This window comes from Pseudorca crassidens, chromosome 7, assembly GCF_039906515.1.
Source record: "Pseudorca crassidens isolate mPseCra1 chromosome 7, mPseCra1.hap1, whole genome shotgun sequence".
Lineage (NCBI taxonomy): Eukaryota > Metazoa > Chordata > Mammalia > Artiodactyla > Delphinidae > Pseudorca > Pseudorca crassidens.
The window spans coordinates 46834410-46846424 of NC_090302.1; the positions used below are offsets into that span (position 1 = coordinate 46834410).

General features: G+C 38.9%; 1 protein-coding gene across 5 annotated transcripts in view; it reads right to left on the reverse strand.

Moving 5' to 3' along the window:
- TMC1 (transmembrane channel like 1) overlaps positions 1–12015 on the reverse strand; it is a 387623-nt gene that overhangs the window by 49893 nt on the left and 325715 nt on the right. For all 5 annotated transcript variants that reach the window (XM_067744162.1, XM_067744161.1, XM_067744158.1 and 2 more), the window contains 2 exons: positions 9445–9551; positions 8245–8343 (listed from right to left, as the gene is read on the reverse strand). In XM_067744162.1, the coding sequence (XP_067600263.1) occupies positions 8245–8343; positions 9445–9551 (206 nt within the window). The remainder of the gene's footprint in view (positions 1–8244; positions 8344–9444; positions 9552–12015) is intronic.

Genomic DNA, 12015 nt, shown 5'->3' on the forward strand with positions numbered 1-12015 from the left:
TATAACCTTCCAAGACTGAACCAGGAAGAAACAGAAAATATGAACAGACCAATCACAAGTAATGAAATTGAAACTGTGATTAAAAATCTTCCAACAAACAAAAGCCCGGGACCAGATGGCTTCACAGGCGAATTCTATCAAACATTTAGAGAAGAGCTAACACCTATCCTTCTCAAACTCTTCCAAAATATAGTAGAGGGAGGAACACTCCCAAACTCATTCTACGAGGCCACCATCACCCTGATACCAAAACAAGACAAAGATGTCACAAAGAAAGAAAACTATAGGCCAATATCCCTGATGAACATAGATGCAAAAATCCTCAACAAAATACTAGCAAACAGAATCCAACAGCACATTAAAAGGATCGTACACCATGATCAAGTGGGGTTTATTCCAGGAATGCAAGGATTCTTCAATATATGCAAATCAATCAACGTGATATACCATATTAACAAATTGACAGAGAAAAACCATATGATCATCTCAATAGATGCAGAGAAAGCTTTCGACAAAATTCAACACCCATGTATGATAAAAACGCTGCAGAAAGTAGGCATAGAGGGAACGTTCCTCAACGTAATAAAGGCCATATATGACAAACCCACAGCCAACATCGTCCTCAATGGTGAAAAACTGAAACCATTTCCACTAAGATCAGGAACAAGAAAAGGTTGCCCACTCTCACCACTTTTTTTTTTTTCAGTAGGCGGGCCTCTCAGTGTTGTGGCCTCTCCCATTGCAGAGCACAGGCTCCAAATGCGCAGGCTCAGCAGCTATGGCTCACGGTCCCAGCCGCTCCGTGGCATGTGGGATCTTCCCAGACCAGGACACGAACCCGTGGCCCCTGCTTCGGCAGGCAGACTCTCAACCACTGTGCCACCAGGGAAGCCCTCACCACTGTTATTCAACATAGTTTTGGAAGTTTTAGCCACAGCAATCAGAGAAGAAAAGGAAATAAAAGGAATCCAAATCAGAAAAGAAGAAGTAAAGCTGTCACTGTTTGCAGATGACATGATACTATACATAGAGAATCCTAAAGATGCTACCAGCAAACTACTAGAGCTAATCAAGAATTTGGTAAAGAAGCAGGATACAAAATTAATGCACAGAAATTTCTGGCATTCCTATACACTAATGATGAAAAATCTGAAAGTGAAATTAAGAAAACACTCCCATTTACCATTGCAAGAAAAAGAATAACATATCTAGGAATAAACGTACCTAAGGAGACAAAAGACCTGTATGCAGAAAATTATAAGACACTGATGAAAGAAATTAAAGATGATACAAATAGATGGAGAGATATACCATGTTCTTGGATTGGAAGAATCAACATTGTGAAAATGACTTTACTACCCAAAGCAATGTACAGATTCAATGCAATCCCTATCAAACTACCACTGGCATTTTTCACAGAACTAGAACAAAAAATTTCACAATTTGTATGGAAACACAAAAGACCGCGAATAGCCAAAGCAATCTTGAGAACAAAAAATGGAGCTGGAGGAATCAGGCTCCCTGACTTCAGACTGTACTACAAAGCTACAGTAATCAAGACAGTATGGTACTGGCACAAAAACAGAAAGATAGATCAATGGAACAGGATAGAAAGCCCAGAGATAAACCCACGCACATATGGTCACCTTATCTTTGATAAAGGAGGCAAGAATATACAGTGGAGAAAAGACAGCCTCTTCAATAAGTGGTGCTGGGAAAACTGGACAGGTACATGTAAAAGTATGAGATTAGAACACTCCTTAACACCATACACAAAAATAAGCTCAAAATGGATTAAAGACCTAAATGTAAGGCCAGAAACTATCAAACTCTTAAAGGAAAACATAGGCAGAACACTGTGTGACATAAATCACAGCAAGATCCTTTTGACCCAACTCCTAGAGAAATGGAAATAAAAACAGAAATAAACAAATGGGACCTAATGAAACTTCAAAGCTTTTGCACAGCAAAGGAAACCATAAACAAGACCAAAAGACAACCCTCAGAATGGGAGAAAATATTTCAAATGAAGCAACTGACAAAGGATTAATCTCCAAAATTTACAAGCAGCTCATGCAGCTCAATAACAAAAAAACAAACAACCCAATCCAAAAATGGGCAGAAGACCTACACAGACATTTCTCCAAAGAAGATATACAGATTGCCAACAAACACATGAAAGAATGCTCAACTTCATTAATCATTAGAGAAATGCAAATCAAAACTACAATGAGATATCATCTCACACCGGTCAGAATGGCCATCATCAAAAAATCTAGAAACAATAAATGCTGGAGAGGGTGTGGAGCAAAGGGAACACTCTTGCACTGCTGGTGGGAATGTGAATTGATAGAGCCACTATGGAGAACAGTATGGAGGTTCCTTAAAAAACTACAAATAGAACTACCATATGACCCAGCAATCCCATTACTGGGCATATACCCTGAGAAAACCATAATTCAAAAAGAGTCATGTACCAAAATGTTCATTGCAGCTCTATTTACAATAGCCAGGAGATGGAAGCAACCTAAGTGTCCATCATCAGATGAATGGATAAAGAAGATGTGGCACATATATACAATGGAATATTACTCAGCCATAAAAAGAAACTAAACTGAGTTATTTGTAGTGAGGTGGATGGACCTAGAGTCTGTCATACAGAGTGAAGCAAGTCAGAAAGAGAAAGACAAATACCGTATGCTAACACATATATATGGAATCTAAGAAAAAGAAGAAAAATGTCATGAAGCACCTAGGGGTAAGATGGGAATAACGACACAGACCTACTAGAGAATGGACTTGAGGATATGGGGAGGGGGAAGGGTAAGCTGTGAGAAAGCGAGAGAGTGACATGGACATATATACACTACCAAACGTAAAATAGATAGCTAGTGGGAAGCAGCCGCATAGCACAGGGAGATCAGCTCGGTGCTTTGTAACCACCTAGAGGGGTGGGATAGGGAGGGTGGGAGGGAGGGAGATGCAAGAGAGAAGAGATATGGGAACATATGTATATGTATAACTGATTCACTTTGTTATAAAGCAGAAACTAACACACCATTGTAAAGCAATTATACTCCAATAAAGATGTTAAAAAAAAAAGTACGACTAATAAGAAAATAAATAAATAAATAAACATTAAAAAAAAGAAGTTCTTCCAAAGCTGTTTGTTCCTCCTCTTTCAGGGAATGATCCACCAACCTACCCAGTTACCCCAGCCAGAAACTTGGATATTTTCATTATCTTCCCATTTTCACCCATAAAACTCATGAGGCCACTCACTACAGTAACAGATGCTAACTAGACTTATTGTGATGACCATTTTGCAATATATACAAATATCAAATCATTACGTTGTACAACTGAAACGAATATAATGTTGTAAGTCAATTTTACCTCAGTTTTGAAAAGGGGAGCTCCCTGAAAACAAGGACATATTTGAACTACTGAAATATTCCTAAAGAAAAGATGTACCATTCCATATGTGAATCACAAAAATATCTCTTCTAAATGTGGCCGGTACAATAAGAGATGAAAGAACTTAGAGAACTGAGACTACCTGAGAGAGGATGCTCTCGCTTTGGAATATCACTACTTAAAAGAACCATTGATGCCAATAAAATAAGGAACTGAACGGCTGTTTGTCAACCTTTAGACTGTGACAGTCTCCTCTGAAGACAGACCTCAAGAATGAGATGTGGCAAAAGTGGGCAGAAGGAATAGGCTTGGGGTGATATGTTAGAGTACAACAAACAATTTTTCATTGGAGTCAGCCACCTTGTAGTTTAAATTTCAATGCCTCCTTTCATTATCTGTGCTGTCTTTGGGAAACTAACCTCTCTGAGTTCCAATCCCCTCAACTCTGAAAAGATTACTGATCTTCCTCTTAAAGGGCTGTCATGAAGATAAAATTTAATGTATGTGCCTGCTTAACACAGAATGGGTGTTAACTCTCCTCTCCTCCCTTTCTAGGGCTTCCCCCCACCTCCCATATCTATGATGACCAGGGGAAAAGGGGAGGCAAAGTTGACTCACCATTTATCTCAATATGCAATGTACAAAATGCTCTCAAGCTGGAAAGCTAAATGCATTTCCCTTTATTCACAACTCAAATCTTTACCCATATGATCTCACTGTCTGATATCAGCTCAAGCTCATTCCAAATTCCACCTCAGTTCCTCCCTCTCTCCCTTACGAGAATACCAAAGCTCTACAGTCTCTTCCTCTTTATCATTCCTACATCATTCTCATGTCTCCAAATAGCTTGCCAACAAAGACATCCTCTTCTTCTTTTTTTTAATACATATTTATTGGAGTATAATTGCTTTGCAATGCTGTGTTAGTTTCTGTTGTACAACAAAGTGAATCAGTCATATGTGTACACATATCCCCATATCCCCTCCCTTTGAGCCTCCCTCCTACCCTCCCTAACCCACCTCTCTAGGTTATTGCAAAGCACCAAGCTGTTCTCCCTGTGCTATGCAGCTGCTTCCCACTAGCTAACTATTTTACATTTGGTAATGTATATATGTCGATGCTACTCTCACTTTGCCCCAGCTTCCCTCTCCCCACCCCACGTCCTCAAGTCCATTCTCTATGTCTACATCTTTATTACTGCCTCACCACTAGGTTCATCAGTAGCATTTTTTTTTTTTTTTTAGATTCCATATACATGCGTTAGCATACGGTATTTGCTTTTCTCTTTCTGACTTACTTCACTCTGTATGACAGACTCTAGGTCCATCCACCTCACTACAAATAACTCAATTTTGTTTCTTTTTATGGCTGAGTAATATTCCATTGTATATATGTGCCACATCTGCTTTATCCATTCATCTGAAAGACATGCTCTTCTTACTGGCTTAAACTCATTCTAATTCTACTGCTTCAAATAATACTACTTCTGCCAATTTGATTCATAACATGCACATTAGACAATCTCCCTATTTCTTATTATTTTAATAAAACATACTCTCTTCCTGTTCAGTAAGACCCATCCCTAGGTATTCAATTAAAAATAAATAAATAAATAATATGGTGCTTTGTAAATGGTGACCTTGAGAGGCCATAAGACTGGCTGACCTTGCATATATCACATGGTACTTGTCTGCTATTAATTAAAGGGAATTTGGATGAATTATGATACATGCTTATAGGTGACAGAGCACTGAGCTCCAAGGGGATACTTCCAGGGGAGGGGGTCCAGAGAGAAGTTCCAAGGTTCTAATATGAACTCAACAGAGAAGCAGCTCCCCCTGCACAACCTTGTCACCTACAGCCCAAAGGTTTTCTGATCCTTCCCAACCTATAGGCTCTTCTACCACAAGAGGTCATGCTTGCATCTATTTTACAGTGTCCTATAAATTGATTCTGCTTCTCTTCACCAGCATCTATATGGCATTGCTTAGCTAAGCTGGTACATTAATCTTCTTAGATGCAAAAAACCAGCTCATGTTCCAATTAGATCATTTAGGCACCAGTCATCTCTACCCTGGGCCTGAAACATGTCTTTTTCTCTGGCATCTCTGGGCTCTTTGGAAGTACAGAATTCTGAGTTTCCAGGGATCTCAAGGACATCTGGACAATGGCTTCCTCCATGGTGCTGTGATAGATGAAATACTGGGCTGTCCGTTTAGATCATCTTATAATACAGAGTGGGCATCTCTATGAGGTAATTGTTCTAAGAAGCAAGTAAAGAATTCAGGCAAAAGGGTAAATACTAAAACTTTCTATTTGAGAAGCTAATTTAGGAATTGCATGTTTATTATGAAAGGTGGAAATGGGATCCAACTGCTTCAACCCCTTCTCCCCTTGTGAGATACAGCATTAAATGGAGTCAGCCTGTGTTCCAGAAACTGTCAGTGAGAAGGATGTTGGAAATTATGACAGAAAAATTACTGATGTGATACAAGACATAGAAAGAACACTAGATTAGGAGGCTTTTATTAGCCATAAGACCTTAAAAAATGATTCTGAGACTCAAAGTTTCCCTAACTTTATAACGTGGGACATGGGATAGAAGATCTAAGGGCACTCTCTTAAAACTCTTATTTTGTGATATGTCAAATAATCGAGTGATCACAGTACACAGAAAAATTAAAAAAGAAATAAGTGAATAATATCACTTTAATGACTCTTTCTTGACCTTTTAATAATCTCTCATTGTCTTAGAATAATTTCTAGGCTGGCCTAGAGTTATAAAGGAAAGTGAGTATCATAGGATACTCCTGTTTCCATCTTCTTCTATCCATTGTAAATAGTATTTCACCAAACTGGACATGAGAGCTGTCGAGGGCAATAATAAAATCTTGGTGAGCACACTCACTGCCCAAACCTTTCCCCTAGTTTCCTCCTGTATTCACCTCCTAGACCTTCTGGTACACCCCTTAGCAGCTCTCTTAGTGCCACCTTCCTCTTTGTCTTCCTCAAGTTATTAATACCTTTAAAATCTCAAAGGGACACTGTTTGCAAAACTTTTTATTTCAGTTACTTGACAAATTTATAAGTGTAGAAACTTCAAAAATATGTTTAAAAGCCAAAAGACCTTTTGTTCATATTTTTAGTTCTTCCTTTCTCTGATATGACTAAAACAACAGAAGATGCCAATAATATTATTAGTTCTTTTCCTTATTAACCAGACTGGAAGCTTATTATTTAACTAATCAGAGGAAGAGAATGAGAAATAAAAATAGTGTGGGGGGTACATAGTAATAAATTATTTGAAATGTAAATGGGGGGAAGGAGAGAGAGATAAAGATAGAGAGACGGAAGAAGATGAAGTGATAGAAAGAAGAAATAAAAGAAGTAAAATCTAACTCAGAGGCTATCTCCACTCTGAAACCCAGACACCCTAGCAAAATTGACAACTGCTTCCTCAGGGCTCCCCAGTATTTTTTTTTTCCCATCGTTTTACTAAGTGTGGAACACACTGTATACTAGTTGCCTATGCATCTTTCATCTACTGTCATGACCACCTTGAGGTCAAGAGCCATGTCACATTCATCTTTGTAAAACCAGTGCCTGTTTATATTCCATAAATAAATGTTGACTGGAAATGAAACTTCCAACTGACGGGTGTGATTTAAGATTCCAAAGGCCACCAAGTTGGGGCTGCCGCTCTGCCTTATGCTTATTCTATAGCTGCCTTGTTTACTCAGAGCCTGAGAACCTTTCCTAAAGTTTACATTTGCTGGTACTGCTCACATAAATTTCTTTGGTTCTTATCTCAATGCTCTACAAATCCTCCCCCTTGCTCAGGATTCCCAGTCAACAAGATTCATTAAGCCTCTATTGGTTGATTATTATGTTAAGGGCTTCAAAGAAGATGCAGCAGATGTAAGCCGCTCTTTAGGAAGCTCACGATTTAGAGAGGTTGAGGGTAGAATTCAAAACATCTGTGAAATATATGCATATTAATTCTATAAACCTGAAGACTTTATTGTCTCTCTCCTTCCTTCATTCCCCGGTCTACATAAAATTTTATTCTCATTTTCTACTTTTTAAAAATTCCTGAATTACTAATTCCCCAGTCTCCACTGTGCTACTTTCTCATCCTATACATTTCCAAACATCTCTAATCTGGCCAGTATTTTAAAAAGAATGTGTGGAATTGAATTGTTGTCACAGAATTGAATCACACTCCAAAATGATTTTTCAATGGGCGAAATGAGTCCCTGCCATGACAATAATCCCCACCTAGGGGAGCTCGAAGTGTAATATTCATTCTAGTGCTACCATGGAATAACGCTCATTTAGGTACCACGATCAAGTGATGCTTATTTTCATATTATACAGAAGTTAGAATTTAGTATTGTTTAGTACTTACTATTTAGCTTTATTTAGTATTGACTATTCAGTAATGCTAAATAGATTTGTTTAGGAGGTGAAGAAGTTAATATGAAATATCAAAGCCCGAAGAATTCAACAAGATTTTCCAAAAAGCACATTTGCAAACTCTTCCTTTGTCCTTTTTCAAAGTCAGAGATAATAATATTCACGTGAAGTCTTTGAACTCTGAGCTCACCTTCATTTAATAGTCTATATTCCCATTTAATCATATTATCACATTCCCAAACTCTATTTACTTTTTCTTTCTTTTTTGTTTTTTCTTTCTTTTTTTTTTTTTTCAAGCGGGCAGAGACATCTCTCTTAGACCTTCATCTGGCCTCAGAAGAGGAGGCCACGGAGTTTCAGAATATGGAAAAATCTGTCCTCTTATGAACACAGCTGTGTGGAATCACTTACATTGAAGTCATACAACACACCAAAGTTGGCTGCTGATGCCTCTTCAGCTCTGGGAACCGTTTTCCTAGGTAAACTGCCATATGGCAAACCCCAGAGGTACTACATGGAGAAACAAAGAAAGCAGTTAACAATTGGAAACAAAGTCTGACGCACACATGTGATCACAAACAGTTTTGTTTAAAAGCACTTCTGAAACTTTTTCATGGGGACTCTGTGGGTCTCCATGTGGGGTCCCATTTTCTGGGAATCGACTACAAAATCCAGAGTTAAGCACAAAGGGAATGCTAAGGACCCTGCATTCTGACTTCCGCAGACCACCAGCAGTGGAGTCAACCACGTTGCTCAGGGCTTGCTGGAGCCCGACTACCCACCACCACCTCTAAACTGGTCTCATTTAGGAGGTCTGGAAAGAAGAGAGGTGGCCTTTTGGGGATTATAGTGTTCAAGAAAACCGTACTAAGCACTTCTTCATATGGGAATACCCCTCAGGGGTGGGGTGGAGGGAGAGTCTCTCCTTCATGTCAAGGAAGAGAGGAGTAAAGAGAATCACTCATACCATTAGAGGGTGTCAACTAGGCGGGAAGACTAGTGTTGCTTCTTGGTCTGAGTTAATTGAATCTCCCCCCTCCCCCGACCCCAGCTCAGAGCTTTGTCTTCTTCTGCAATCTGGACCCACTATCAGTTTTACTCTCCTCACTGACCTTGGTCTTAAGAGACCCATGGAATGGGGCGGGGAGGGGGGGATATCTTATTTTATACCTGGAAAAATTTGCTCACTTTGTGTTTCTTCAGATAGAAAAGCTGGATGCCTTGAGTTGCATTAAGTAATGTCTCTTTCAAAGCAAACTTGGCAAAATAAATGAACTCACAAGATGTCAAAGTCTTCCCCTTGAGCAATTAATATTTGTGCACAGGGACCACCTTGGGAATCTTTCCACAGAGAAATATTCATTTCAACATACACAATACACACATTTCATATATGATTTCAGGAGGCTCACGTACCCTTTGGAGAAGGATTAGGACCTGTGGCTCATGGGCACCATTTTGAAGATTAACCTGGTTACAAATACTATGACTCTAAGAGCGTAGGTGGCTAGATAGTCATCTTACTCTTAAGGAAAAGAGTTTTTTTTAGTAGAGTGATTGCAGAAGAAGCTTGTTTCAGCATGTTTTGTAAACTGGAAGTCAGAATCTTACCTCTGGCAACATGATAAGGCTGAACGTCAGGATAAAAAGAACCATATTTACTCCATACATCCATCTCATGAAGAGGAAGTATGAGGCCACTGATGAGCCAAACTGACCTATTCAAAAGAAAATAAAAGTTTGGAAGAAAGGTCAAAACAAGACAAAAGCCACGTCTTGGTGCTTTTCAAAATAAGTCTTCTCATTGCAACACACGGGTTCTTTTCTTTACAGGCTCTAGCATTTTCTTTTTCTATCCAGAAGGAGAAAATGTTAACATGATGGAAGTAGAGGTAGCTGTGTAGAATGACTACATCTTTAGAATCCATCCAAGAGAAAGCTGCGTTTTGCTTGGCAGCTAGGATTGCTATTTGAAGAGCCCATCTTATTCTTTGAGTTAACACAGTTGAGTGAACAAAGGTATATAAAGTGGTTATGTCACCGAGTCCAAGCTCCTACCGCTCGCTGCAGGACAGGCCAATAAATCGAGAGATGAGGTGTTGGGGCAAGGAATAACGACTTTATTCGGAAAGCCAGCAGACCGAGAAGATGGTGAAGTCATGCCCCAAAGAACCATCTTGCCTGAGTTAGAATTCAGGCTTCTTTAATACGACAAGGGGAGGGAGTAAAGCCAAACATTTCCCGGTTCCATCCAGCCTCCGAAGAGGATGTGTTCATTTCTCCCTTCCTGCAGTCATTCACAGGTGGGCCTGGTCAGGATGTCTCCCATGAGCTAAACAAAGGTATTTTAGCTTAGTGCTCATTACCTGGAAGGCAGGGTTCCCCCAAATGGGCCATTATGTATAATTTAAGCTTATAGGTAACATCCCTTTAGTGATTACTGTAATAGAATTCAAAGGTTCTTCCCTATTACAGTTACTACAATGCCTGGCCAGTAGTTAGCATCATTCTAATTATTTTGATAGTTACTGAACTTCTTCCTCCTTTTTCTCAAGCAACAATGTTCTTCTCAAAAAAGTTTACCACATCTCTTATGGACGGTTATCCTATACACCATCCTGTGCTGTTCTCCTGTGTAAACGGCATTTCACAGGTAGTATAGAAGCCGAAGTCCATTTACTCTTCACATATTTATCTTCTGTCAGGAATTATCTTAGATGTGAAACACAATATCAGAGACAGGTTGCTGCCCTAATGCAACTTACATTTTAGTGAGATGTGGGAAAAACAAATATGCAATAATTTTAAAAGAAATAAAGAAATATACATTTATCATAATACATATTATATTACATTATATGTATGTTTGATATATGTAATATTATATATCATCTATTACATGTATATATTATGAGTATTACATAGTATATATGTATGTTATGTATGATATATATCATATAGGTATGTATTATATATGTATATGACATATGTATTATATATTTATACATAATATATATATTACATATAATCATATTATTATAAAAGTATATATAATAATTTAGCCAGGTCAGTCCTAGAGGGAAGAAGGTAAAATTATGAGAGGGGTTGCTTTAGGTAGGCTTGTCAAGGAAGGTATCCCAGAGAGGTAACATCTGAGCACAGATCTGAAGTTGAAGGAACAGGCAGCAAAGCCCAGAACTGGGGAAGAGCAGCTGAAGCAGAGGAAAGAGCAGGAACAAATATCGTGAGGGAAGCAAGAGCTCAGGACAATTGAGGGACAAACCTAAGGGCTGTCTGGTTGGAGCACAATGAACAAAGGAAAGTGGTGATGGATACGGATGAAGAAAGAAACCAAACCACAGTGTGTGGGGTCTCTTAGGGAAAGGTAAAAAGTGAGAATTTTACGTTAAATGAGATGAAGTCATTGACAGGTGTTAAGCAGTGGGGGGTGGGGCAGGGGAACTTGACCTTTAAACAGTCACTTCAGGTCTGGGGAATGAATTTGGAGGGCATAGGCAAGAATGTGTTGTCAGCTCGCACTCACCCCAGGGAAAGTGAAATGATCTGTGCAATTTTTATTGACTGAGTCCAAAAACAAAAACATTCTCTTAAATCAGAGAATGGAAGAGAAAGAAAAAACCAGAATTTGAGTCTCAGGTTGAGATCTCATAGATTAACAAAAGCCAAGTTTCTTTGATAATCACTTAAGATTCAACATCAAGTTGCTAGTTTTCCCAGTCTTCCCAGTTTTCATTTTCAATTGCCCAAGAAGAATCAGTGAACATTCTCAGCTACCCACTGCATCAGGCCCTTTGTCCTGACTCATTTAGCAAAACATCTCCTGGGGACCATTGGTTTTCTTGAGGCCTCTAGCTTTTGAAGCATTACTGATGGAAGAGCATTATTACAGGAAGAGGGAGGTTCATGTGGAGCAAATTTCAGCCTCCACTTACTAAGATGAGACCAAGCTCACATGAGAGTCAGACCTCTATTTCCAGGACTTAGCTCACTCTTTAGGTACCACTTACTTATTCTCATAACACTGTGGTAGTTTTTGGTTTTGTTTTTAAAGAAATAAAACTTTCTTTAATCATAGATGACTTCATTGTCTATGTAGAAAATCCTAAAGAATTTTTTTTTGTGTGTGTGGTATGCGGGCCTCTCACTGCTGTGGCCCCTCCT